The sequence below is a fragment of the Rana temporaria genome, chromosome 2, assembly GCF_905171775.1.
Source record: "Rana temporaria chromosome 2, aRanTem1.1, whole genome shotgun sequence".
Taxonomy (NCBI): Eukaryota; Metazoa; Chordata; class Amphibia; order Anura; family Ranidae; genus Rana; species Rana temporaria.
In genome coordinates this window covers 126,839,513-126,866,378 of record NC_053490.1, presented here as the reverse complement: position 1 = coordinate 126,866,378, position 26,866 = coordinate 126,839,513, and the positions used below count along the sequence as shown (strand labels likewise).

The window sequence follows — 26,866 nt, the reverse complement described above, 5'->3', positions numbered from 1 at the left end:
CCGTCGCGGGCGCGCGCGCGGTGCGCGTGCACGTGTTATAGACGCATTTGGCGCCGTTTTAGCTGGGGGGGAAGGGCGGGTCAGTGGTTTAAAGGAAGGGGCGGCCCTTCCTTAGATGCCACAGCTCATTCATTTCTCTGGCTTAAGGGAGGAAGGACTGGAGGGAAGCACGGGGCGCTGAGGACACACAGTGGCCAGAAAGAATACTACAGTCTTCAGAAGATTGTGGTTTAGCCTAGGAATAGGCTGGTTTTCTTTTCCATCTCATAGTCTTTTCTTTGGCAATACTACTCAGGGGGATAGAATGTTTTTTCTTGCCTAGATTGAAAAAAAAAAAAAAAAAAAAAAAAGAAAAGTTTTTCTTTGAAAAAAAAAAAAAAAAAAAAAAAAGTGTCATCTAGGGTAGAGGAAACATTTTTTATTCCCCAAACAGGTGTTTGGGCATTTAACTATTATAAGTCCCAGGTACCAATAAGTAGCAGGTGTACCTCGGTATTGTACCATGGCATCAAGATCAGAGGGTACAAAAGGTGGGGATTCCCCCGCAGAGTCTGAGGTCTCGGATAGAGCTATGCCGCTGCTTTCCCCACAGGGAGCCGTTGGGCCATCGGGGTCTGGGGCTAGAGCTGACGCGAGTCAACCCAACCCTAAGGTGGTCACGGAAGAGGTGTTACTCGCCTCTTTAAATGAGATGCGGAGAAGCATGGGAGAAATGATAGCCGCAGCCATGCGGGGTAGTAAGCGGAATAGATCTCCGACACCCGTGCGCGGACCCTCGGAAGAGGAGGTCCTTTCCTCTGGGGAATTGGACGACCTCTTGGACAGAGACCAAGTAGGTTCAGGGATCGAAGATCCGGATACAGAGGAGTCTGGGGCAGTCTCCCTGAGGGAGAGCTGGTGGATTCAGGGCTTGACGGACTTGGTCCATAAGGCATTCAACCTGCCTGTACCAGATCTCCAGGTATCGACGGTTTCAGCTTTGGGCTCACTGAGGGCGCCTCAAAGCAGGGCTGTGTTTCCGATCCATCCTCTCTTAGAGGGAGTCTTGTTCCAAGAGTGGAACAAACCAGACAAGGTTTTCTTTCCACCTAAGAAATTTTCTGTCTTATATCCTATGGAAGAAAAGTTTTCCAAGAAATGGGCTTCTCCTGCAGTAGACGCAGCCATCTCATGTGTTAACAAATCGTTAACATGTCCTGTAGAAAACGTACAGGTTTTCAAAGATCCAGTTGATAGACGCTTGGAAGCCCTACTTAAGAACTCCTTCACTTCTGCAGGGGCAGTAGTACAGCCAGCCGTGGCTGCGATTGGAGTCGCTCAAGCTTTATCGGATCAATTTAAACAAATGCTTGAACTTATTCCTGCCGAGCAGGCAGAAGAATTTTCGGATGTCCCTAAAGCCATATGTTTTACGGTAGACGCAATCAAGGATTCTATCCAACAAGCGTCACGTTTATCATTATCCCTTATCCATATGAGAAGACTCTTATGGTTAAAAAGCTGGGAGGCTGAGCCCCCATGCAAGAAGCTCCTGGCAGGGTTTCCCTTCCATGGAGGACGGCTCTTCGGAGAGGACTTAGATAAATACATTCAGACCATTTCAAACGGCAAGAGTACTCTCTTGCCAACTAAGAAGAGGGTTCAGGGGCCTGCGTTTAAACGACAGTCCTCCCCTGGGCAGGGGCCCTCTAATGCCAAGCAGTATCGACGGCCTCCTGCAAGAACAAACTTCGGCTTCAACAGCAGATCAAGAGGACAGGCTGTTAGGGGCAAGAGGCAGTGGTTTCGCAAGCCGGCAAAACCAGCCCCCAAGTCTACCTCATGAAGGGGCGCCCCCACCCACGAAGGTGGGGGGAAGGCTGCGACTCTTTTCGGAGATTTGGGAAGCCAGCATTCCCGACGAGTGGGTACGGTCTTCCGTGGCCACAGGCTACAAGCTAGAATTCCTAAGGTTTCCTCCTCCTCATTTCCAGGAGTCGAGGATTCCAAACGATCTGGAGAAAGGAGCCGCATTAAAGTCGGCTCTAGATCATCTACTTTCCCAGGAAGTGATAGTGGAGGTACCAGTCCTGGAACAGGGGCTGGGTTTCTACTCCAACCTATTCATCATCCCAAAGCCCAATGGAGATGTCAGGCCAATTTTGGACCTAAAGATGGTAAATGCATACTTAAAAATCCGCTCATTTCGGATGGAATCCGTGCGGTCAGCAGCTGCCACACTCCAAAAGGACGACTTCATGGCGTCCATAGACATAAAGGATGCCTACCTTCATGTTCCAATTTATCAGCCACATCAAAGATATCTACGCTTTATGGTGGCTTCGCGTCATTTCCAATTCGTGACACTTCCCTTCGGGTTGGCTACGGCCCCCCGGGTGTTCACGAAGGTTCTAGCTCCAATCCTAGCCAAGCTAAGGATCCAAGGGGTCACGATCCTAGCATACCTGGACGACCTCCTAGTCATAGACCACTCGTCTCCCGGCTTGGAACGAGCAGTGGCCCTCACGGTCCAATACCTCGAGAGGTTCGGCTGGGTCCTAAATCGAGAGAAGTCAGCATTCCAGCCCACAAGGCAGTTGGAATATCTCGGCATGAGATTAGACACAGAACAACAAGGGGTGTTCCTACCTCTGAGGAAGGTCAAAGCCATCAAGGAATTAATCCTACTGGTTCTAAGCAAGAAAGAACCGACTATTCGCCTATGTATGAGATTACTAGGCAAGATGGTGGCTACTTTCGAGGCGGTGCCATACGCCCAGAGCCACACTCGCATCCTGCAGGCAGCCATCCTGTCAGCATGGAGCAGAAGGCCACAGGCCTTGGATATCCCGTTGCCTCTCTCATCAAGAGTCCGACAAAGTCTGTGTTGGTGGTTAGACCCTCAGAATCTACTGAAGGGGAGGTCTTTCAGCCCAGTGGCTTGGAAGATAGTGACCACAGACGCCAGCCTGACGGGCTGGGGAGCGATTGTGGATGGTTCCACTCGCCAAGGTATTTGGACAAAGCCAGAGAAGCTTTTACCCATCAACATCTTGGAGCTCAGAGCTGTTCGACTAGCCCTCAGGGCTTGGACGTCGAAATTGCAGGGGCTCCCGGTGAGAATTCAATCAGACAATGCCACGGCAGTGGCATACATAAATCACCAAGGGGGGACCAGGAGTCAGGCCACTCAGAGAGAAGTGAGCTTGATTCTCCTATGGGCAGAGGCTCATGTGCCCTGCATATCGGCAATATTCATTCCCGGAGTGGACAACTTTCAGGCGGACTTCTTAAGCCGCCAGACTCTATGGCCGGGGGAATGGTCTCTGCATCCACAAGTCTTTCAAGCACTCTGCCAAAGATGGGGAGTGCCGGACGTGGATATCATGGCATCGAGACTCAACAAGAAACTAGACAGGTTCATGTCCCGCTCAAGGGATCCGATGGCCTGCGGAACCGATGCGTTGGTTTGCCCTTGGCATCAGTTCAAACTTCTTTATGCGTTTCCCCCGCTCCAGTTACTACCCCGCCTGCTGCGCAGGATCCGGGTGGAGCACATACCAGTCATCCTGGTAGCTCCAGCATGGCCCAGAAGGGCATGGTACTCACTAATCTTAAGGATGGTAGTGGGAGACCCTTGGACTCTTCCTCTACGGCCAGACCTGCTATCGCAAGGTCCGATCCTCCACCCTGCCTTACGGCATCTAAATTTGACGGCCTGGAAGCTGAATCCCTGATTCTCAGGGGTAGAGGTCTGTCTCAGAAAGTAATCTCTACCCTAATCAGAGCCAGGAAACCGGTCTCTAGGGTGATTTATTACAGGGTCTGGAAGGCCTATGTAGGCTGGTGTGAGTCCAAGCGATGGCTTTCTCGCAAATTTACCATCGATAGAGTATTAAGTTTTCTCCAGCTAGGAGTGGATAAAGGATTGGCATTAAGCACAATCAAAGGACAGATTTCTGCTCTGTCAGTGTGGTTTCAGCGGCCGCTGGCCACCCACTCGCTGGTTAAAACCTTCCTTCAAGGGGTCTTACGTATTAGACCTCCAGTTAAATCCCCGCTTTGTCCGTGGGATTTAAATCTTGTTCTGTCAAGTTTACAGAAACAACCGTTTGAGCCGTTGGCTGATATTCCTTTGGTTCTACTGACAAGGAAGTTAGTATTTTTGGTTGCCATAGTTTCCGCAAGAAGAGTTTCGGAGCTGGCAGCCTTATCCTGTAAGGAACCATATCTTGTTTTTCATAAGGACAGGGTCGTTCTCCGCCCTCATCCTTCCTTCCTTCCGAAGGTCATATCCAGTTTTCATTTGAACCAGGATTTGGTATTACCATCCTTCTTCCCTAAACCTACTTCCAGAAAGGAAGGGTTGCTGCATACCTTGGATATTGTCAGGGCCATGAAGGCCTATCTTAAAGCTACAAAGAAGATCCGGAAGACAGATGTGCTGTTCATTCTACCGGATGGGCCCAAGAAGGGGCAGGCAGCTGCAAAGTCCACCATTTCTAGGTGGATTAAGCAATTAATCACTCAGGCCTACGGCTTGAAAGGGTTGCCTCCTCCAGTATCATTAAAGGCTCATTCTACTAGAGCCATGGGCGCCTCCTGGGCAGCACACCACCAGATCTCTATGGCTCAAGTTTGCAAGGCGGCAACCTGGTCTTCTGTCCACACGTTTACAAAATTCTACAAGTTGGACGTAAGAAGGAATACTGATACTGCCTTCGGGCAGGCAGTGCTGCAGGCTGCAGTTTGAGACCCTCGGATTCCGGGGGCTCCTCTTTTTTTGAGTTAAATTTAAAATTTAAGATTATTTTTCTCAAATAAGTTGGATTTATTATGATTTGAGTATATCTCTAAATTAAATCCTTTTGTCTTGGAGATGTTCTCCCTCCCCTCATTGTAAGCATTGCTTTGGGACATCCCATATAGTAATGAATGCCGCTCTGTGTCCCGTGATGTAACGATAAAGAAAAAGAGATTTTTAATACAGCTTACCTGTAAAATCTTTTTCTTGGAGTACATCACGGGACACAGAGCTCCCACCCCTCTTTTGAGGACCATTTTGGGAGGCATACTGCTTGCTACAAAACTGAGGTACTCCTCCTATGGGAGGGGGTTATATAGGGAGGGGCATTTCCTGTTTGAAGATTGCCAGTGTCTACACCTGAAGGTACTCCATATAACCCATATAGTAATGAATGCCGCTCTGTGTCCCGTGATGTACTCCAAGAAAAAGATTTTACAGGTAAGCTGTATTAAAAATCTCTTTATTGCAGCTTAGGTTTATGAGATTTTCTTGGCTGGGTTAACCACCTACTTTACCTGTCCAATGTTAGAACAGCTACTGTCCACTGATAATGTGTCACTGGACAGTTGAAGCCTGGGGGCAATCTTGATCTTGACTTGGCAGGAACCAATGCTTCATTTATTGCCTGGGATTAGGCTCGGGGTGTCCTATTTGACATAATTGATTTGGAAACAGAACCTTGCAGGCATCACAGATTGTCTGTCTGCCCTTCGCCAAGAATATTAGTTTGCAAAACATGCAATTTCTTGCCTATTAACATAGGATGAACATTACTTGATCCAGCAGGTTACTATAAAAATTGTAAATTGTTGTCTTGACTGCTGACGAACATTGGCTTACAGATCCAACACCACCATTCAGTGACGCTGCCCCCCACAAAAATACACATAGACCAATTAAGTTGGAAAGGGCAAGGCCACAGCTTTATTAAAATGTTTCAATACAAACAATTTCCAACGTAAACACTTACCAGTGCCAGCCACAGTTATACTGTGAGTACGGTTGAACATTAACTTGTCTAAAGGGCCTGTTTTTACCATGAGTACTGGAAAAAGAGAGTTTGGTCAGCGGGACTTTAAATGAGGCCAATCACCATACGGAGTAAGCATATAAAGTATACAGTATTGCTTAATTAGGTTCCAACACAAAAGGAGGGAGTTGGTTGAGGACTTACAATGAGAGGTGTATAACAAAAAGAAGTCTTAGCAAGGAGCATTTTATTATGCCTTGTGATATAATATAAAGCATACTGAATGACAAAAATTGCATCCACAAAATCGCATGAGCATGCTACAAATTACATATGCATAATAACACCATGATACTTGGCATATCGTGGAGTAAGGACAAGTCCTGCACAACATGAACCAATGGAGGGGCTTGTTAGTCTGGACAGACTTTAAACAGACCCAACTTCCAATCAAGGGCATAGCCCATTAAGACAACTTTTTGATGCTGGCAAGGTCAAACACTGCTGGGAAAGCTGTGATAAACAACATAGACAAGGCGGGAGGGCAGGGAACTTTTTTTTAAAAAAAAGCTGCGGTTCCTGAAAGCTCGTATAAGTTACCTCAGTGAGGAGTTTAATTAGAGTTCAGACTCCACCCCCTCACCCCATATCAAAGTAGCCAGTCGTTTTTCACAACTTTACATATTGCATGTAACCACTCCCAGTTCCTAGCCTTGCCCCATCAGTCAAGGCTCCATTTTCCTATGGGGTCAAGGGGCCTTCTTTATATAAGAACTCCATCATCATTAGACACTTTTCGGCTGTCTGTACACGAGTGCAAAAAAATGGCTTGTTGGATCCTCCCACTTTTTTTTTTCCTGATATAGGTGTCCGTTTATGAAGCAGTGAATTCTATTCACTGCTTCGTTCTCCGGCTATCACAGTGATTTTTTTTTCCTCCTGTGTGCCTGTTTATGAAGCCGAGAAGATCGCTTCACCCTCGGAGGAGTGAAGTGATCTTCCAATGCTTTTAACAGTGGAGAACGGCCCCTGATACTGGAATCTCGTGAGATTCTCGTGGGATCACCGCTCTTCACTGCTTCATACACGGACACCATAATCTGGTTCAGGAAATGTCTGGCTATGCCATCTCTCTCCCTCTGTTATAAATGTACATATGTACACTTGGATATTTATAGAAACATATTTTGATGATCAGATTGCAGTTGGAAAACGAATGACTGATGGACATATTGAAAGAGAGTCTGTATTTATTTTAATGCTTAAAGTGTTATAATCTTTACATAAATACATTCGGTAGAAAGTGTTAATGGATAGAACAACTTTTCTGTACACTGGCATAATTACATATGTGCATGAGAGCATTTGTGCCTTACTTACTAATTAGTGCATATTAATGCTGTACAGTGATGTACTTCTTCTTCTTCTTATATCTGAAATAGGACCTCTCTCGGTACCTTACCCATACTCTCTCTAGGTGGTTTACCCAGTTCTTCATTCTGGGTCTCCAATAAGAATTCCGTTTGTCTGACCTACACATTAGCAAAAAATATATGGTACTGGAAGCAAGATATGCCTCGTACACAACTGACTTTTTCCATCGGAAATTCCGACCGTGTGTATGCCCATCTGAGTTTTTCCATCGGATATTACGATGAATTCCATCGGAGTTTAGGTGGAGAACGTGTTATGTTCTCTTTTACTCCGATGGAATTCCGATGTGAGTTTGGTCGGACAAAGGTCCGATCAGGTGTACGGGGCTTTAGTTTACTAAAAATGCTCAATAGGCAGATATAAAAACACATGTAAATGCAGTTTTGGATTACTTGTAAAATAAAGTATATGTAAATGCAGCTAATGCAAGTAAATGCATTTGACTTTGTAGTAGCTTGTTATATTCCCTTTTCAATGACACTCAGACAGGAAAAGGAAGGGGCAGCTCTATGAGATAAACAGGTTGTTCTGTATGAACATGTTATGACTAAAGTTAAAATCTACTGGCAGGAGGAGAAGGCAGAGTGAACAGGGGGAGAGCTATTTTGGCCCCTTCCCTGTCCAGTAACAGGTTGGGGTCAGGAGATGACATGGCTTTATTTATAGATGGGTCTTGCTATAAAAAGTGCACAAAACACAGGGCGACTAACACTGTGAATGCCAATGTAGCAGTGTGCCAACGTCCTGATAATATGTAACTAGGAATAGAAACCTGGCGAGTAAAAGCAACCTCCATCACTCCGCGCATATTCAATACAGTTCTAAGGATCTAAAAGTTTTTATATCATTTCTGGTGCTGTATGATTTCTGTTCTATTAACATACATGCACTAGTATCAACTTTTATGAAATTTCTCCTATGTATGTGCTGTGAATAATAGGCCGATATTATAATATCATGTTCACAAAGTTTTGTATATTTCTTGTTCTGTAAATGTTCTACTTTTATGAATAAATATACCCATAGTATTTTTACTATATCTACCTGTACCGTCTAAAGCCCATTTCATTAGCCCATCTCTATTCCTAGTGACATGGCTTTATTGCTTAACTACAACAAGGAAAATGCAGTTTGACAGAGCTATGTAACCAAGTCCCATATACAGGGAGTGCAGAATTATTAGGCAAGTTGTATTTTTGAGGATTGATTTTATTATTGAACAACAACCATGTTGTCAATGAACCCAAAAAACTCATTAATATCAAAGCTGAATATTTTTGGAAGTAGTTTTTAGTTTGTTTTTAGTTTTAGCTATTTTAGGGGGATATCTGTGTGTGCAGGTGACTATTGATGTGCATAATTATTAGGCAACTTAACCAAAAAAAAATATATACCCATTTCAATTATTTATTTATACCAGTGAAACCAATATAACATCTCAACATTCACAAATATACATTTCTGACATTCAAAAACAAAACAAAAACAAATCAGTGACCAATATAGCCACCTTTCTTTGCAAGGACACTCAAAAGCCTGCCATCCATGGATTCTGTCAGTGTTTTGATCTGTTCACCATCATCATTGCGTGCAGCAGCAACCACAGCCTCCCAGACACTGTTCAGAGAGGTGTACTGTTTTCCCTCCTTGTAAATCTCACATTTGATGATGGACCACAGGTTCTCAATGGGGTTCAGATCAGGTGAACAAGGAGGCCATGTCATTAGTTTTTCTTCTTTTATACCCTTTCTTGCCAGCCACGCTTTGGAGTACTTGGACGCGTGTGATGGAGCATTGTCCTGCATGAAAATCATGTTTTTCTTGAAGGATGCAGACTTCTTCCTGTACCACTGCTTGAAGAAGGTGTCTTCCAGAAACTGGCAGTAGGACTGGGAGTTGAGCTTGACTCCATCCTCAACCCAAAAAGGCCCCACAAGCTCATCTTTGATGATACCAGCCCAAACCAGTACTCCACCTCCACCTTGCTGGCGTCTTAGTCGGACTGGAGCTCTCTGCCCTTTACCAATCCAGCCACGGGCCCATCCATCTGGCCCATCAAGACTCACTCTCATTTCATCAGTCCATAAAACCTTAGAAAAATCATTCTTGAGATATTTCTTGGCCCAGTCTTGACGTTTCAGCTTGTGTGTCTTGTTCAGTGGTGGTCGTCTTTCAGCCTTTCTTACCTTGGCCATGTCTCTGAGTATTGCACACCTTGTGCTTTTGGGCACTCCAGTGATGTCGCAGCTCTGAAATATGGCCAAACTGGTGGCAAGTGGCATCTTGGCAGCTGCACGCTTGACTTTTCTCAGTTCATGGGCAGTTATTTTGCGCCTTGGTTTTTCCACACGCTTCTTGTGACCCTGTTGACTATTTTGAATGAAACACTTGATTGTTCGATGATCACGCTTCAGAAGCTTTGAAATTTTAAGAGTGCTGCATCCCTCTGCAAGATATCTCACTATTTTTGACTTTTCTGAGCCTGTCAAGTCCTTCTTTTGACCCATTTTGCCAAAGGAAAGGAAGTTGACTAATAATTATGCACACCTGATATAGGGTGTTGATGTCATTAGACCACACACCTTATTACAGAGATGCACATCACCTAATATGCTTAATTGGTAGTAGGCTTTCGAGCCTATACAGCTTGGAGTAAGACAACATACATAAAGAGGATGATGTGGTCAAAATACTAATTTGCCTAATAATTCTGCACTCCCTGTACAGTGGGTATAGAAAATAATCACAGTTTGTTGTGCAAGTTATAACATCCAAGTGAAAGATATAAAACCAACATGTCAGAATAAATAAAAACATTCAAATACTTGGAAAAAAGGATCTGAAATTAGGGAGACACTCTGGGTTTTCTTAAAGGAAGAGAAATACTAAGTATTTGGGGCTTGGGATGCATGCGACTCACTCCCCTCTTTTATTGGTGACCGTGCTAGTGCTTGGTGTATGGCAATTCAGGTACCCAGCACTGTTACATGGGGGTGAGGAGAAGATCCTTAGTCCTGTGTAAACTCCTAGTGCTCTCCTCTCACTGCTCCTGATAAGCAAGCAAAGCATCAGAGTAGGGAAGGCAGTTAATGCGTTTGTTACTCCAACACTTCATATTCGTGATATGTGCCTACTGTACCATATACTTTGTATGAGAAAATATCCTGTTCTCTTTTGCTTCCTTTGTGTGAAATCCCTGGTGTTCCTGCCATTCCCTCTGCTTTCTTATTAAAATCGGTTTTCTAGCTATGCTGGGAACTTGGTGTGCTCTCCTCCAATGATCAGATTTGTCCCGACACACCTTCCCTGCACAGCCATTCACTGGCAAGCTCAGTGTGATGCTGCTTCTCCTCCCCAGCTCTTAGTCAGCTGAGAACAAAAGGAATGTGATTGCATATAAAAAAAGGGGGAAAAAAAGTATTTATAATTTTTTTTTTTTTTTTATAGTTATACAAAAATGTTTTGCCTTTCATTTCTAATTGAGACGGAATGGGTTGTTTTACAAGGTGATCGTTTACAATTGTAATAAGTTGTGAGGGCTGTCAATAATGTAAACCTATTATCCATTACACAGATTTTTTTTCTAGATTGTCATCAATCAACTGTATGGTAAACAAAAAACAAAAACAAACCACCTCCTACAGCAATGCAAACAAATAAATAAGTGCAGCCCATCTACATCAGTCCTTCACTGGTCATTGCTTGTTCTAGCTTCTGAATACTTATATACTAAGCATTTATGGGTAACATTACAAACTATACACAAAAACACGTTTTTTAACAAACTGATAACATTTTAAAAATAGCTGATCTTTTCTTATATACATCTAACATTATTGTAGCTGTAGGTCCTCTATAGATAATACTAAAATATATTTTTGTGTTTTGGGTGCATATGAGTTTTTTTTTTTTTGTTTTTTTAGGTTTTCTTTCTGTAGAAGCTTGGCACGGTTAACAAAAAAGTGCATAAAAATAATGCATACAGCAGTAACCAAATGAAATGGAAGCTTCCTATGCATTTTCATTTTCTGTTAGTTGTTTCCCAGATGTATGGCCCTATTAGAGTGCAGAGTATATTTACAGTGAATGTTATTTTTTTTTAACTCTTCATTGCTTCCCTGCAGGCTTATCCATTGACTATGTTGACAAAAAGTTGTACTGGATCAGTTCTGGTGCAGGTACAATTAACAGATGTAATCTTAATGGCAAAGGACGGGAAGACCTGCTTACCATGAAATCCTATTTGGGAAAGGCAACAGCCCTGGCCATTATGGGTAAATTACTATTTTATTTTCAATGCTTTTAATTATGTTGTTATGGGTAACATACAATAAGAGTATGTTCAAGCAGTTTGTTGGGTTCGTTATAAGTGTGACGGAGTATAATCATTGTAAATGTATTTGTTGCTGTATCAAACCAGAGTTTCCAAACATGGGTATATCTGGAAACGTTATTCTCCAGTTTTGCCTAAATTTTTTTGTGAATTCTATTTGTGTAATGTATATTCCTATTTAGTTTCGGCTATTCAAAGCTTTTTTTTTTTTTTTTCCTGGTTTTGGTTATAGTTTGTCTGCTGTGAGCACTCAGAGTGGAAGTCTGCATTGTTCATTGGAGATATCTGGAGGCTGTTAATTAAGGAGTGCCAACATGGGGTCTATAGATACCCAGTAGGCTGATTTAAGATCTCAAATGTTTTGGTCTTGATAACCTAAGCTACTGGACAGGACCACCACATACTGTATCCACAAGCTCTGTACAGCCTCAAAAGCAGATGGATAGGTAATTGGGGATTAACGTGTTTATGCTGGCTGAGACTAAATACCATTTTGTAGGTTCATTACCAGTGCTGCTTCGCTTACAGGGGAGGATTTTGTTGCTTCCCAAATTTGATTCCAATCATCTTCCTTATGAATGATGTTGAGGTCAGCCTCCACTTATGTTTGTATGAGGGAGGGTTTGGAGACAATCATGATGGTGTACAGTGAAGAAATTAAGCCTGACGTTTTGTTTCTCTCAAGCACTTTTTTCTCAAAATATTTGAAGGAGCGTGGGCGTTCAAGCCCTTTAAGTGTATGCATTAGAATATGTTTAACCTGTAAGTTATGGAAGGTTTCACAGTTAAGAAGGTTGGATTATTTTTGTGGGATTTGAAAGGATTTGACTGTGCTTTGTATCCACTAATGTGCATACCCTAGAGATGTTGAGCTATGGGTTAATGACTTTTCATCAAAGCACAATGCCAAAGCTTGAACTATATTTATAAAGAGAAATGGTGACTGCAGAATGGGCTTTTTTATTTATTTTTTTGAGCATTGGATTAAAATACATAGGGGTGGCTCTTTTCTCTCTCAAGCCTTCTGTATGATTTTTTTTTTAAGACTGGTGTAATCGCCAATAAAATGCTGTCATGAACATTTCTATTGTATAAAAAAAAAAATCCTCCTCTCATTCGTAGTAGACCTGTAATCTGTTGCCGGGGAAAAATTTCAGAAAATAAGTTCCCTGAGCTACCAGTCAAATTTAGATTTTTTTAATGGTGGAATTGAAGTATAAAAGCTGATATTTTATTAGGTGTTGTGGGTTTTTATTGTCCTGTCAGTTAAATAAATAGCAAGGTTGATGGGGTCTTTTTTCTTTCACGTAGGTGACAAACTTTGGTGGGCAGACCATGCATATGACAAAATGGGAACATGTAATAAAAAAGATGGGTCAGATCCAAAAGTTCTACGATTTAACACGAACCAGGTCATGCATATGAAGGTGTATGATGAAGAGATACAGAAAGGTAGGAGATCATTTAAAAGTAAAGATATTCACTGACGTTAAATAACATTTATGTTATCTAATAAAACCCACATTAGTTACATGCCTTTGTTAGTTTTAGCTCATGATCATTTTGTTATAAAAAAATTCATTTAGAAATTGAAATCCTCTCTTTATTGAGCTGGAGTGTCTATGTTCTTTGAAGAAAACACCTCAAAAAACTTGTGGTCGAAGAAACTCATTGTTAACATTTATGAGAATCTTTGGTTTTAGGAGAACCAAACCAGTGCAATAATCTTTGTACATTGAATTTTGCATACATTGAATTTTGCATACAGAACACTGAAAAAGTTGTATGCACTAAATTCAGCAGATTTGTGAGATTTAAATACTTGGTGAAATGAAAAATATGCTTTTGTTAAAATGAGTCCATAAAGCATGTTAATCAAAATACTGCATACAGTATGCTTTAGTAAATTGACAGCAATATGTAAATATGCCAAGTTCCAAGTACTTTTTTTTCCTGGTACAATGAAGCTTTTTTTTTGCTGATAATAAATACACTTTCCCATCCATTCAACCATTGCCCAGTGCAGCATGGAAGAGTGGAAGGTAGAATATAGTTTTCTAAAGTTAACAGCAAAAACAGATTTTCGCTTGCCATATGAAAGTGCTCAGATCACAAAAATGTATGGTTGTGTAAAATAATATATCCCCTCTTTTTAGGTGCAAACAATTGTTCAGTTAACAATGGAGATTGTTCTCAGCTGTGCCTCCCAACCTCTGCTACAACAAGATCATGCATGTGCACTGCAGGGTACAGCCTCAGGAGTGGTCAACAGACCTGTGAGGGTGAGTCTCTGGTTTTTTGTCATATTCAGAGGCCATTTCCTATGGCATAAAGTAAATACTGTTCTTCACTGATAATCAAAATGTCACTTCCACATTGAAGCTTACATTTCTTGCATTGCTTGAATCGCTTTCATAAAAACTAGAGAGCCTGTTTAACCCTTGCAAAAAGAGCTTTGTGATTAAAGAAAAGACTGGCCACATGACTTTAACAGGTCATGTAACCAGACTGTCGTCCTGCTGACATATTTATTTATTAATTAATTTTAATGTTGTACCACTTTCTTGGAACCCCAGTGCAAGTGGAGTGCATTACACATTTGCAAATCACACTGCTTTTTACCACTGCTTGTGTTTCTATAATTGTGCTGAGCCACCTGTAATGTACAGTGCTTTGTCTCTTGCAGGTGTTGGTTCCTTCCTGCTATACTCTGTGCATGAAGGCATACGAGGAATTCCTTTGGATCCACAAGATAAATCTGATGCTTTGGTTCCCGTTTCTGGCACATCCCTGGCAGTTGGAATGGATTTCCATGCAGGTGAGAATGGCTTACCTTCATACTTTTATACACTTTGAATACATTTCTCTCATCTCATTCATCTCCCCACATGATTTGTAACTGCATCGTCTTTCAAAAGTAGACAAATTTTTAACAACCAAAAGTAGTTTCTGTTCAGGAAGCAGGGATGTGCAGGCAGTGAGTTATATTTCTGGCTCAAGAGTCAGGGCAGTGGATAAAATACACCATAAACCATTCTTGGACATCATGGCAGCACTAGCTATCAAATTAAGAGGTTGGATATTAAACTTGATCCACTAAAGCAGTAAATCATTGGACGAACTGTCTCTACAACTAACTGGGCTAAATGCCAGGAGCAGTAAAATGGGGTTAATTGTTATAATAGAAAACTCATTGTTGGCTTCCTGTCATTTATGTAATAAAATAATTTTGATAGCTGCAATCAAAGCATGTTCAAAGAAAAGCTGTAACACAGTTGTGTATACATTGTATACAGGTTGAAAACATACCCTCAATAACAGTTTCCAAGAATATTACATAGAAGGGTTGGTGTTCTCATAAGCTGACTATGTTCTGAAAAATAAAAGTACTTTGAGAATAACAGACCTTATTCTGTAGGTTCAGCACCCGAATTAATGTTTCGTTTAACCGATGAAGCTGATTGATGGTCAGTCGTGCCTACACACCATCGGTTAAAAAAACGATCGTGTCAGAACACGGTGACGTAAAACACGACGAAGTTCAATGCTTCCAAGCATGCGTCGACTTGATTCTGAGCATGCAGGGATTTTTAACCGATGGACGTGCCTACAAACGATCGGTTTTGTTCTATCGGTTAGGTATCCATCGGTTAAATTTAAAACAAGATTGCTTTTTTTTTAACCTATGGATAAATAACCGATGGGGCCCACACACGATGGTTTGGTCCGATGAAAACGGTCCATCAGACCGTTCTCATCGGTTTGACCGATCGTGTGTATGCAGCATTATAGTTACTCATATGAGAAATACTCCCAGTTCTCAGATCTCTATTTGTGACTTGACTGTAATAAGAGTGGAAGCACAGGCTAATGCTAATAGCCACCAATTTGAACACCTTCTTTACCACCCCCATATTTCCCTCTACAGCTGATGCTCAAATAATTCCTTTTTAATAATTAAAAACAAATTAGTATATTGTAGTTATTGTCTATTTCCTGTTCGTTTTATGAGGCCAGAAATTTCGTTTTACCCTTGCTATTGGTTTCATATAAAATGTCTTCAGGAGACTTTTAAAAAAGAAACAATTAAAACATATAGTGTGATATTTGCATATAGATATTTGCATAGGTCTACATAAGAAACGTTTTATTTGACACCATGTATTTCCTATATTCCTGAATAATGAGCCTATACATATTTAGTATTTAGCTAAATATGAAATATTTTTGTTTTGTACTGCTCTTTGCCTCTTTGTTATAAAAAGCCCATTGGATACTGAGCACAATAGCTCAAGACAAAGGTAACACACACTGGAATAAGCAGCGACTCCTCCCTTCTCTATCTGAGCTTTCAAGAGAGATGAAATTACCTGAAAGGGTGGAAGTACTGTTGTCCTAGCTCTTTAGATAACACATGGTGCCCCATAGATAAAACGGCACATTTGCCTTAGTGCCGGTTTACACAGGGGCAACCCGACTTACAGCGCGACTTTGCAAGGCAACTTCAGCGTGACTTGGAGCAACTTACAGCGCAACTTAAGGGGGAAGGGTTTGCCTGAGTAAGCTTTTTTCTCTAACTGTAAAGTTGCTTCAGATAAGACAGAGATCTGACTTGGAGGCAACTTCCATTGAAATCTATAGGTACAAGTTGCCTAGAAGTTGGATTGCAGTAGTACAGGAAAACTTTTCTGAAGTCAGAGCGACTTCAGTAGTGTACATTAAGATGGCTCTTATTCACTTCTATTGAATTTCTCATGTCACGCGACCCAAGTCGGATCCCAAGTCGCGGTAGTGTGAACCGGCACTTACTGTGGCCATATTGCTGCTTTGAAAAACAAAATTCACATTTAAAGAGTGCACCAGTGCCTCAAAGCAGGTGGAGTGCCATTTATGACCGTGAAAAGAAAAAGCCAGGAGACGGAGAGCCCAGTCATATAAACTGTCAGTTATCTGACCTGCCTGTCCTGCAATCACTGAGTTATGTTTGCAGCAATAAGCGGTTAATCTGTAGAACGATGCAGGTTCCACACCATGGCCTGCATTTAATAAATTGCTAATCAAATGCTTTTCATGGTGCAAACGCTGAAATGTCCAATGGAGAATAGATTGCAATATCCACTCTCCTTTATAAATCGGGCACAGTGTATCTGTCTGGGAATAATCTTCATATGGGAATGTTCATTAAAAGTTTTATATTTACAGTGTGTGTATGTAGTGTGTATATATATATTTATATTCTAAAACCGTCAAATATCATCATAAAAACAAATTAACAAACAGGAAGTGTCATGTACTCCATCCCAAATCTGTGCAAATACTTATCCCTGATATTTTTCCAGAGAATGACACCATCTACTGGGTGGACATGGGGCTCAGCACCATCAGTCGAGCCAAGCGAGACCAGACCTGGCGAGAAGATGTTGTTACTAATGGCATTGGCAGAGTTGAAGGCATTGCTGTAGACTGGATAGCTGGTAAGACTGAAGGGAATGATTTCATACTTACTGCATTGTTCTGTTTTTGCACTTAACATAATATACAGTTTCTGGAATGACTATATAATTCTGCATTGGATATTAATATACATTTTTAGGTTGGCGTTATTAGAATGTGAGTTACTTGTACATAGAACATGTGTGCATAACAGGAAAATAGAATTGAAGCATGCAATAAAGGCGCACTACAGCTATAATTGTAAATTAGGCCTTTAAATGGGCCCCCCTTTTGCTAACCTGTTTGTAATGCAGGAGAAACCTTCCCCAAATGTCCACCCTAGGCCCCTTGCTGTCTCTCGCATACAGAAAGCCTGATTTCTTTGACACTGACCTGCCTTGAATGTTCACCGCACCACAGTGGTCTTTCAAATACATTTTTGGGGGGGAAAATACACTTCAATGAATGAAAAAAAAAAAAACAGTAAAGTTAGCCCATTTTTTTTGTTTACTGTGAAAGATGTTACGCCGTGATAATCGTGAGAGAATCGTGATCTATCTTCTAAGCAAAAAAATTGTGATTCTCATTTTAGCCAGAATCTTGCAGCTCTATACCCATGTATGGATTTACATAGTTAGGTTGAAAAAAGACACAAGTCCATCCAGTTCAACCACAAAAAAAAATAAACAAACAAAATAAAAAACACAGTACAATCCCATACACCCAACTCCATGCCCACAGTTGATTTCATAAAAAATACCACACAAACCATAATCAGTGCCATCTATAGGGTAAACTATAAATGCCCCAATCCACAGCCATAATAGAAGGGGTAAGTACATAAAGTCAAAATATCCAGATGAAGCATGGATCAAAACCAATCTCCAAATGGGTTACCATGGTTGCTGCCGTAAGACTACAATCACAATAGTATATTTAAAAAAAAAAGAATGCAAAACAGACTTGCACATCCTACAGTGCCCATTGTGATCTAAAACCAAATCAAGGCACGGTGATGTCTAAAAACTGGCAGATGAAAAACTCCACAGCCTTCACACTTATGACCACTATATTGTATCATCATAAACATAATATGAAAAAATATTATATGTGAAACCATCAAGAAATAAGACAAAAGTAGTGGACAGGATGCTGATGGTTTTTTTTTTCTTTTCCAATTGTACCTTATTTTTTACTATATATATATATATATATATATATATATATATATATATATATATATATATATATATATATATACTGTATTTGTGTGATTTGTCTATTTAAATAAGAATGTAAAAAGGGTGTAAATTGATTTTTTTTCTTTCAAAGATTTTTATTAGATTTGTACAAGAACAAAATAAAATGTACAGACTTTCGGCATTCGGAGTGAAGGCACAGTTAAGAAACAGACAGTCGAAACTATTATGGCTTTTAATATATAGTCAGTGTCTGGCACTAGCATTTATGGGACTACGTCTCACAACCAGAAATTGGCATCCAGATCAAAGGGGAAGGACCCCCTATGGGATCACACTGTGCCTGGGGGAGTCCCCCCTCGGTCCAAGAGTCAGGTAATCGCCCAGTGGGCGGGGACATAGTGCCAAACCCTTGCCAGTCTGCTCCAGGGCAGAAATATTGTGACATACCATCAATCCGAATCTAAATTCGGGAACTTTTAAGAAGAAAAGACGGAAAGCATTAAGGGAGAGGAGAAAAGTGAAGAAAGAAAGGAGAAGTCACAGAGAGAGAAAGGAGAGGAGAAAGGGAGCCAATCTACTGGGGAGGAACCAAGGGTCCGTTGTCAGCCCTGCCTGGAAGGGCTTGGAGTCCAGGATGCAGGGGGATGCCTACATGCAGGGACCAAGGTTCCCAGACAGGCTCGAACTTCAGGACCGTGTCAGATAATATGCTGGCAAGTTTCTCCTGAGACATGATCCATGAGATCTTTCGTTTGGCTTCTAAGAGGGAAACCTTAGGCCGTTTCCAAGCTTTGGCTATGGTCATTTTGGCCCCTAGTAACATAAAGTGTATTAATCTGCGACTGGTCTTAAGTATTGAAGGAATGTTGGAGTTCAGAAGGGCTATTTCAGGAGTTCTGGTTAATTGATGGGTAATCACGGTTTGGATCAGGGTAAAAATCCTGCTCCAAAACGATCTAAGTCTAGGGCACTCCCACCATGTATGGACCATGGAGCCTATCAGTTGGCAGCCTCTAAAGCAAAGTGGATTAGTCGTTGGGAAAAAGGAGGCCAATTTTGAGGGGTTAAGGTACCATCTGGACATTACTTTGACGCTGAATTCAACTAAGGAGATGTGTCTGACCCCCTGAAAGACCTAGAAAAAGATGACTGCCATCTCTCCAGGTCCCAATCAATTTGAAGGTCCTGTTCCCAGGCCAACATATAGGACAATTTAGAGGGAGGAAAAGCGACTGGTAAACCACAGAGACTCCACCTCTCTGATCCACCGCCTGTCCACACCACAATTCATACAGAGTAAATCTGGGAGGAATGGGTTTCCCTTTCCATATCTTGTGAAGGAAGTGCTGTATCTGCTGAAATCTGTAGCGCTCCGAGGCCGGCATTTCTAATTTTCGAACTCAGAAAGTTTGGGAAACCGGGCCCGAGGGGGGGTGAAATAGTGTCCGATGCGATACAACCCCTTGTCCAACCACCACTGGAAGGACTTGATGGCTAGACCTGGCAGAAAGTCCAGGTTGTGGAATGTATGAGTGAGGGGTCTACATTCTGAGGTCAAGGAGGGTAACCGTCTCATTGTGTCCCACAGGGCCATGGTTTGTGAAAGGATGGGCGATAGAATTGGGGGACGCACCTTGGAGGGGGCTCAGAGGAGAAAGTCTATAGTATGGTTTGGGACAGCCTGTCTATGCGGAGCTGGTTTTTCCAGTTTGGAATAGACAGTGGATAACTGAGCAATTCTTGGTGCTTGGAAGTACCATAAAAGGCAAGGAAATCCTAGCCCACCATGAGACCTAGTGTGGAAAAGGTTTTTTTGGGGAAGCCTGTGGCCCGATCCCCCCCCCCCAGATAAATTTTGTAACCTTACTTTGAAAGGATTTTAGGTAGTCTTTTCTAATGTTGATTGGGATGGATCTGAACAAGTATAACAGTTGGGGAAGGAGAGTCATTTTGACCGAATGTATCCTTTCCGAACCAGGACAAACCCCCCCATCCCAGCTGGTTAGGTCAGATGCTAGCTTCCGGTACATAGGAGGGAAGTTAGTAGAGTACAAGTTCTCGATTTTGGCTGTGAGAGTGATTCCCAAGTACCTAATAGAGGAGGTACTCAATTCAAATTTGAAGGAATTTTGAAATGTTGTGACTATGTCCGGTTTGAGGGATACATTCAGTGCTTGAGATTTGGAGTAGTTCACATGTAAGCCTGAGATGATGTAAAAGTCATTTAGGAGTTTGCAGAGATTAGGGAGAGTTGAAATCGGGGAGGTAATAAACAAGAGTAAGTCATCAGCGAACAAACCGCATTTATGAGTCTGTGGGCCGCAGGACACTCCTTGGATGTTTGGATTGAAGCGTATTGCAATTGCCAAGATTCAATAGCAATAGCAAAAATTAATGGGGATAACGGGCAGCCCTGTCTGGTTCCCCTAGCTATATTAAAGAGTTTTGAGTGGAGTCCCTGCATGCGTATCATGGCTTTTGGGGAAGAGTATAGGGCTTGGATCACCCCCAAGAAGCGCCGGCCAAAACCCCAGCGCTCCATGAGGGCGAAGATGTAAGGCCAGGTTACCGAGTCGAAAGCTTTGTGCAAGTCCAGGGAGAGCAACATACCTTCCTGTTTGGGTCCCTGGTCCCAGCCAGATTGTAGTAGGGAGATGATGTCTATCACCCTCCTGGCTTGATCAGGGCCCTGTTTACCCGGGATGAACCCCACTTGGTCCTTGTGGATGTACTGGCTGATGAAGGGTGCTAGGTGATTGGCAAGAATCTTTGTCAGGATTTTAAGATCATTGTTTATTAGGAAGATGGGTCTATAGTTTCCCACCTCCCCTGGGTTTTTGTCTTGGTTGGGTATCACGGTTATGTAGGCTGTATTGAGGTGGGAGTCTAAAGGGGAACCCTGAGTCTTTGAATTAAAAAAAACACGCCATATAGGGGGCAAGGGTGTCGGCAAATGCCTTATAGTAAGGGACCGAAAGGCCATCAGGCCCCGGAGCTGATCCCTTTTTGAGGCCTTTTTTGACCTCTATTATCTCTTCTGTCGAAGGGGGCTTCTAGTGATTCTCCATGTTCAGTGGATAGGGAAGGTATAGGAAGGTCCCTCAGAAAAGAAAGGGTTTCCGGGCCCCCGGTCAGTAGGGGGGGGGGGGATGTAGAGCCAAGAGTAAAAGTCCTGGAATGCTTTAAGAATATTGTTGCGGGTGGCTGTCCTGCTATTCTAATCTGGGGAGAGGAGAGAACTCGATATATGGGGGAAAGTTTAGAGGCTAGAATGGAGCCCATGTCATCTCTCTGCATATAGAATTTGGCCCCGCTCCAACGGATGTGTTTCTCCCCTTTCACCATAAGGGCCAAGTTCAGTTCCAATCTAGCAGCATCTAACTGGTCTAAAGAAGTGCGGCTGATTAGGGACTCCGTGGAGGCCGGAGAGGGGGCTTGGGCAGGCTGTACAGACCCCTGGGTGACCTGTGAGTAGGTGAGGATAGCTGGGGCTATCACTTGCCTCTGTTCAAAGGGCTCCTCTGCGTGTCCTGTGTGTAGCCGCTGTGCTGAGGAGACGGCGGCCATCTTGGTACACCCGTCCCCCTTTAACAATGTAAATTGCGGGCGGAGATTGCGTCTGGTGCGCTGGTGTGCGCGAGGGTCTCCGGAGCCCGGTGGGATCGTCAGTGGGGGTTGATGCTGGCTGTGGGGGCTGCTGTGCGGGCCGAAGGTCCAGGGTGAAGCGGAGGTCCTGGTTTACATGCCCATCTTGGAGCTCCGGTGCATGCACACTCAATAGATATTTATTACACATTTTTTTATTCTAGATGGCGCTAAATCATTTTTCCATTCCAATTTTCTATTTACCTGAAGTCGTAGGAAGTAGCAGGAAGACATACCCATGGGTCTTGCTAGTGAGGACTTGTTCACTGGCATTACACATAGCAGGCAGGATGTTTGAGGGTGCATGGATTCTGTAGTGTTGATATGCCTGTTTTTTTTGTGCCACCCTATAAATTACAGAATTGAATGCCCTATTTTGTTTTCTGTATAAGTTTTGCTGTTCGAAATGTTCAAATTTTGTTTAGAGCCTTCAACTTTATATTTTACTTTGTGGCGAGCCTGGATAAATATAAACGCTGGTAGCACCAAAGGTTTGATTTCAAATACATTGGTGGGTTTGTGTTTTTTTTTTTTTCTTAACTGCTGTTTTTGTTTTTCATCTGCATGTTGCTGTTGTTCCCTTCACAGGTAATATCTATTGGACTGATCAGGGCTTTGATGTCATTGAGGTGGCTCGTCTGAATGGCTCCTTCCGCTATGTTGTGATCTCCAAGGGACTGGACAAGCCGCGAGCCATCACTGTTCACCCTGAGAGAGGGTAATAATCATCACTAAATATTTTCATAATGTACTCCTAGACCTAAGATGATGCTTTCTTGTAAAGATTTTGGCAGGTCAGGTGATTATATCCACTTGTCTGTTGGTGGGTGCAAAAATCTATAACCAATCAATTTTGAGGAAACTTGCATTTTGTGTAATTTATGTGTAGTACTACCCCCAAAGGAGCCGCTGGTAATTGATTGGGCCTGTACTTTGCTTTAACACCCCCCAATAATTTGGTCTCACTCCCCTTGACACAGCTGTGGTGCAGTGCTGATATGAAGCTCAATAATAAAAGACAGGTAAATAGACACAGATTATATTCACTTTACCTGTGTTGTCACCCGGGCATACACTGTTACAACTGCTTGGAGAATTAACAAGCCTCGCAACAGATTATGTTAAAGCAAAAAGTAACTCTGCTGCAGGCCATGCATCCTAGGAACAAGAAGAGACCTAAGATGGCCATCATAGGGCTTTTATCTCCTTCCCAGCATGCACTTCAGCCCCGAGTGTTCACGGGTAGGCTATTTGCATAATACCTCACTGTGCTCTTGAAAATCAAAATGAATAAAGTCCATTTCACATTTTAACCTCTAGATGGTGCCAAATACCAATTTATAGATGTCCCCGCTACATATGTTTAGCTAAACGAGTTTCCTCTAGCATACCAGTGGCAATGGGCTTAATTTGCTAATCTCCCTCTTGTTTGGATGTTGACATGAATAGTCAGGCAATCTGATTCAGTGGCGTCACTAGGGTTGGTGTCACCTGGAGCGGTAAAACATGGTTTCCCCCCCCCCCCCCCTTCCCAATAATTATTTTCCGCATAGAACACTGCATATATTGCCAATAGTAGTGTCATTAACAACAATCAAGCAACTAGCAAATTAAGGTTTATCTGTAGGTAAAATGAATATCTCCTAAACAGGCACAGTTTAAGAGATATTCACACTAGATGCAGCCGCTGAGGTTACTGACGCATATGCTCTGAAGGTCTGGCATACTGTGCTGGACCTTCAGAGCACCGTACCGTAACCAAGGGCTCTCGCACCCATACGCGGAAGTGACGTCATTGCAGTCCTGCCCATACTTTGCATAATATGCTGTCCTCAGGGACAGATCCGATCCAGAGATCCCACTGTATGGCGATCTCTGGATTGGATCTGTCCCTGAGGACAGCAGATAATGGCACCATTGGTATTGATGATTTGATTTGGTTTTTGGGACTGAACTGCTAACACAGGCAGGGGGGGGGGGTGTCGGCATGCGATGAGGGATGTCCGCTGGAGCCGCCGCCCTGAGGTAAGGTGTGATAGGTGGGGGGGGGGGGGTTGCCATGGTGTCTGTTACACCTGAGTCCACTCAGAGCTGGTGTAATAAAAGGGAGAGGTGTATGTATTGGGGCACCCTAAGCTGGTCTGATAAGGGGGGTTGGTTTTTGCTGTTGCACACAGCTTCTATCCATCTATCTATCTAGTAGAAATGTGTGTGTGTGTGTGTGTATATATATATATATATATATATATATATATATATATATAAAATCTGTGTGTAGCACCAAAAACCAACCCCATTCTTTATCAGACCGACTTAGGGCACCAGACACATACACTCCTCCCTTTTATTACACCAGCTCTGAGCGGCTCAGGTGTAACTGGGACTGGGTAAAGACGCCATGGAAACCCCCCCCCACCCCCCACCTATCACACCTCACCTCGGGCGGACACACTTCATCGCATGTCGACACCCCCCCGCCTGTTACTGTACCAGCTCAGGGCCAGGGCGGAGCAGGCGGCTCAGATAAATGGTACGCTCGGGCGGCAGCTGGAGAGAACAGTGTGCAGTCGCTCCACCCAGGTGGAGATAGTGACAGGCTCAGCAGCGAAGTAGGAGGAAGACTGGAAGAAAAAAATGCCAAATGAAACCAGGGCTTCCGTCACCCTTGGGATGGTGTTGTCCCCCCAGCAATGCACTGATCTGATTCAATGGAATGGTCTTTCCCATGTGAAATTACAGAGACTATTCCAATCATTCAGAAAGTCCATCTAATGTTAGTATTTCTCTTTGCATAAATGGAAAACTCTGAAAAGTGAACGAAGATATGTGCATTTATTTACTCACTGTAGATGGAAAAAGCATGATATAAAATTGAACAGGATAATGAAATCCTGGCCTTGTGGTCGGTTTGCACAACGGGAGTTCTGTCTGCTTTTTCTACCTGCTCTTATATGTTTTTTATCTGCTGCTTGCAGTTATCTGTTCTGGACAGAATGGGGTCAATTCCCTCGAATTGAGAGGTCCTATCTTGATGGCAGTGGGAGGCTCATCCTGGTAGATGTCAGTATCAGCTGGCCTAATGGAATCTCCATAGATTATGAGGTATGTAATCCATCACAGTTTATCTGATAAAGAGGTAAAGGTAGATGCTAAAATGGGAAAAACAGACTTCATTATGTTGGTTACATTAGTGGATACATATTTATCTTGCCTTAAAGTGCAACTCCCCTTTTTCTTTTTGGCTCAGCTGATATCCTAAACTAGGGCAGAAGAATACTCAACATTTTAAATTTCCCTTTCTTTTCCAATTTTTTTTTTTATATATATATATATATTAAAAGGTCTCTTTAAAGTGCAACAGTGTTCAGTCTATGGACATTAAATTAATGTAATCTTACCAAGCAGTAAATAAGCTTTAAAAATGCCATCACTACCTCTTTCGCTATAGGTACTGTAGAGCAATAATTCCTCAGAGTTCACTGCAATAGCAGTGAAGTAATTTAAGTTGGATCCCAGCACTCTGCCCTCTCCCCTCCTAGATGATTTGTTCTGTTTTTACATTAGAGATTGGAAGGCAAAGTTAATTCTGGCAGGGGAGAGCCTTCAGCTCAGAACTTGCCACACAGTGTGGTTGATTTAAACTAAACGGGTAGAACATGTTCACTTTGCAAAGCCAGGTTTCTCTTTGCAGGGGATTTTTCACTTACCGTAAATCTTTACCATGCAAAGAATACACAACTTGTGCAAGTAAAAAAAAAAAAAAAAGATTTTGGCTTGCATAGAAATGAGAAAAGTCAGCAAAGCTTTACCTCATCATTAACTCAGCTAAATTAAAATTCTAAAGTAAACATGCTTTACCCCTTTAGTAAAACACCAACAGTGCATGCAGCTAGAGAGGTCAGTGAGTGCTTGTTTTAATGTAGAGCTTTAGGCAAACAAAAAAAAATCATTTTGGATGGAGCAAAGGAGGGTTATGACCCTTGTTGGTTTATTTGTTGACATCTGTGCTCCACTGGGGAGATTTCACTTCCTGTCCCAGAGCCAAAACAGGAAGTGAGAGGAATACCCCGCAAATTAAGGTAATCCCTTGGGGACCCCCAGGCCACCAGAACTAGTGTCCCTATTGGAAAATTCTCCCTAATTACTTTTCTGGGGACAATCCAAAATGTGGGATTTTTTTTTAACTTTTATTTTCAATGATAATGGTAAACAGGACAAATGGATGGGGTGAATCTCCCTAATGGGGGGGGGGGGGGGCACAGACAGTTAAAACTGACACATTAATATCCATACAGACTAAAGAAAAAGTTTTACATTTACTGCTTTAGAAATTGTAAATCTTTGAATGTTTGTGGGTTTACATGCTACTTGTGAGATCAGTATTTATCCAGTCACTCCTCTTCTACAGGATGGAAAGCTGTACTGGTGCGATGCTCGCACTGATAAAATTGAGAGGATTGACCTGGAGACGGGAAAGAACAGGGAGGTAGTGCTATCCAACAACAACATGGACATGTTCTCTGTATCGGTCTTTGAAGATTACATATATTGGAGTGACAGGTGAGGACTTTGACACTGTCAAGTTGTTTTTCCCTTTTGTTTTGTGCAGTTTATATACATAATCTTCATTATTGAGTAGTAGCACAACAAAGGATTACCTAAGCCTCTCCTAAGCCCATAATAGCACATACTTTGGAGCAGCAGTTTGCATTTAACTTCAGAGCAAATACAGGTTATATTATACAGCATTAGGGAAAAACAAGCATTTCAGGTTATTAACCCTTTTAAAAGAAAAGGCTCGTTATCTAAAATGTGATTTATACACAGGCTATTTTGGAAGAGTTGCCTTTTCATTTCAGTTTAAGGATAGCTTTTGTCTATAGCTGATTTTTCTAGCTGACAGCCATGTCAAATCTTGGGAATACATGGGCAATCCCATTTCCTGCTTTTATGACATTCAAATTACATGTGTTCCCTGCATTTGGAGTTTCATTTTAGTCAGATACTTTAAGACCTACCACGACAGGTACAATGAAGGTTGTTTAATCACATAGCAGTCCTAA

At 42.3% G+C, this 26,866-nt stretch overlaps 1 protein-coding gene across 1 annotated transcript in view; it reads left to right on the top strand.

The window, feature by feature from the left end:
• Nucleotides 1–26,866, top strand: part of LRP1 (LDL receptor related protein 1) — a 447,299-nt gene that overhangs the window by 315,147 nt on the left and 105,286 nt on the right. The window contains exons 32-39 of the mRNA XM_040340947.1: nt 11,315–11,464; nt 12,835–12,975; nt 13,680–13,805; nt 14,210–14,341; nt 16,863–16,997; nt 22,392–22,521; nt 24,779–24,905; nt 26,212–26,363. Coding sequence (XP_040196881.1) covers nt 11,315–11,464; nt 12,835–12,975; nt 13,680–13,805; nt 14,210–14,341; nt 16,863–16,997; nt 22,392–22,521; nt 24,779–24,905; nt 26,212–26,363 — 1,093 coding nt within the window. The remainder of the gene's footprint in view (nt 1–11,314; nt 11,465–12,834; nt 12,976–13,679; nt 13,806–14,209; nt 14,342–16,862; nt 16,998–22,391; nt 22,522–24,778; nt 24,906–26,211; nt 26,364–26,866) is intronic.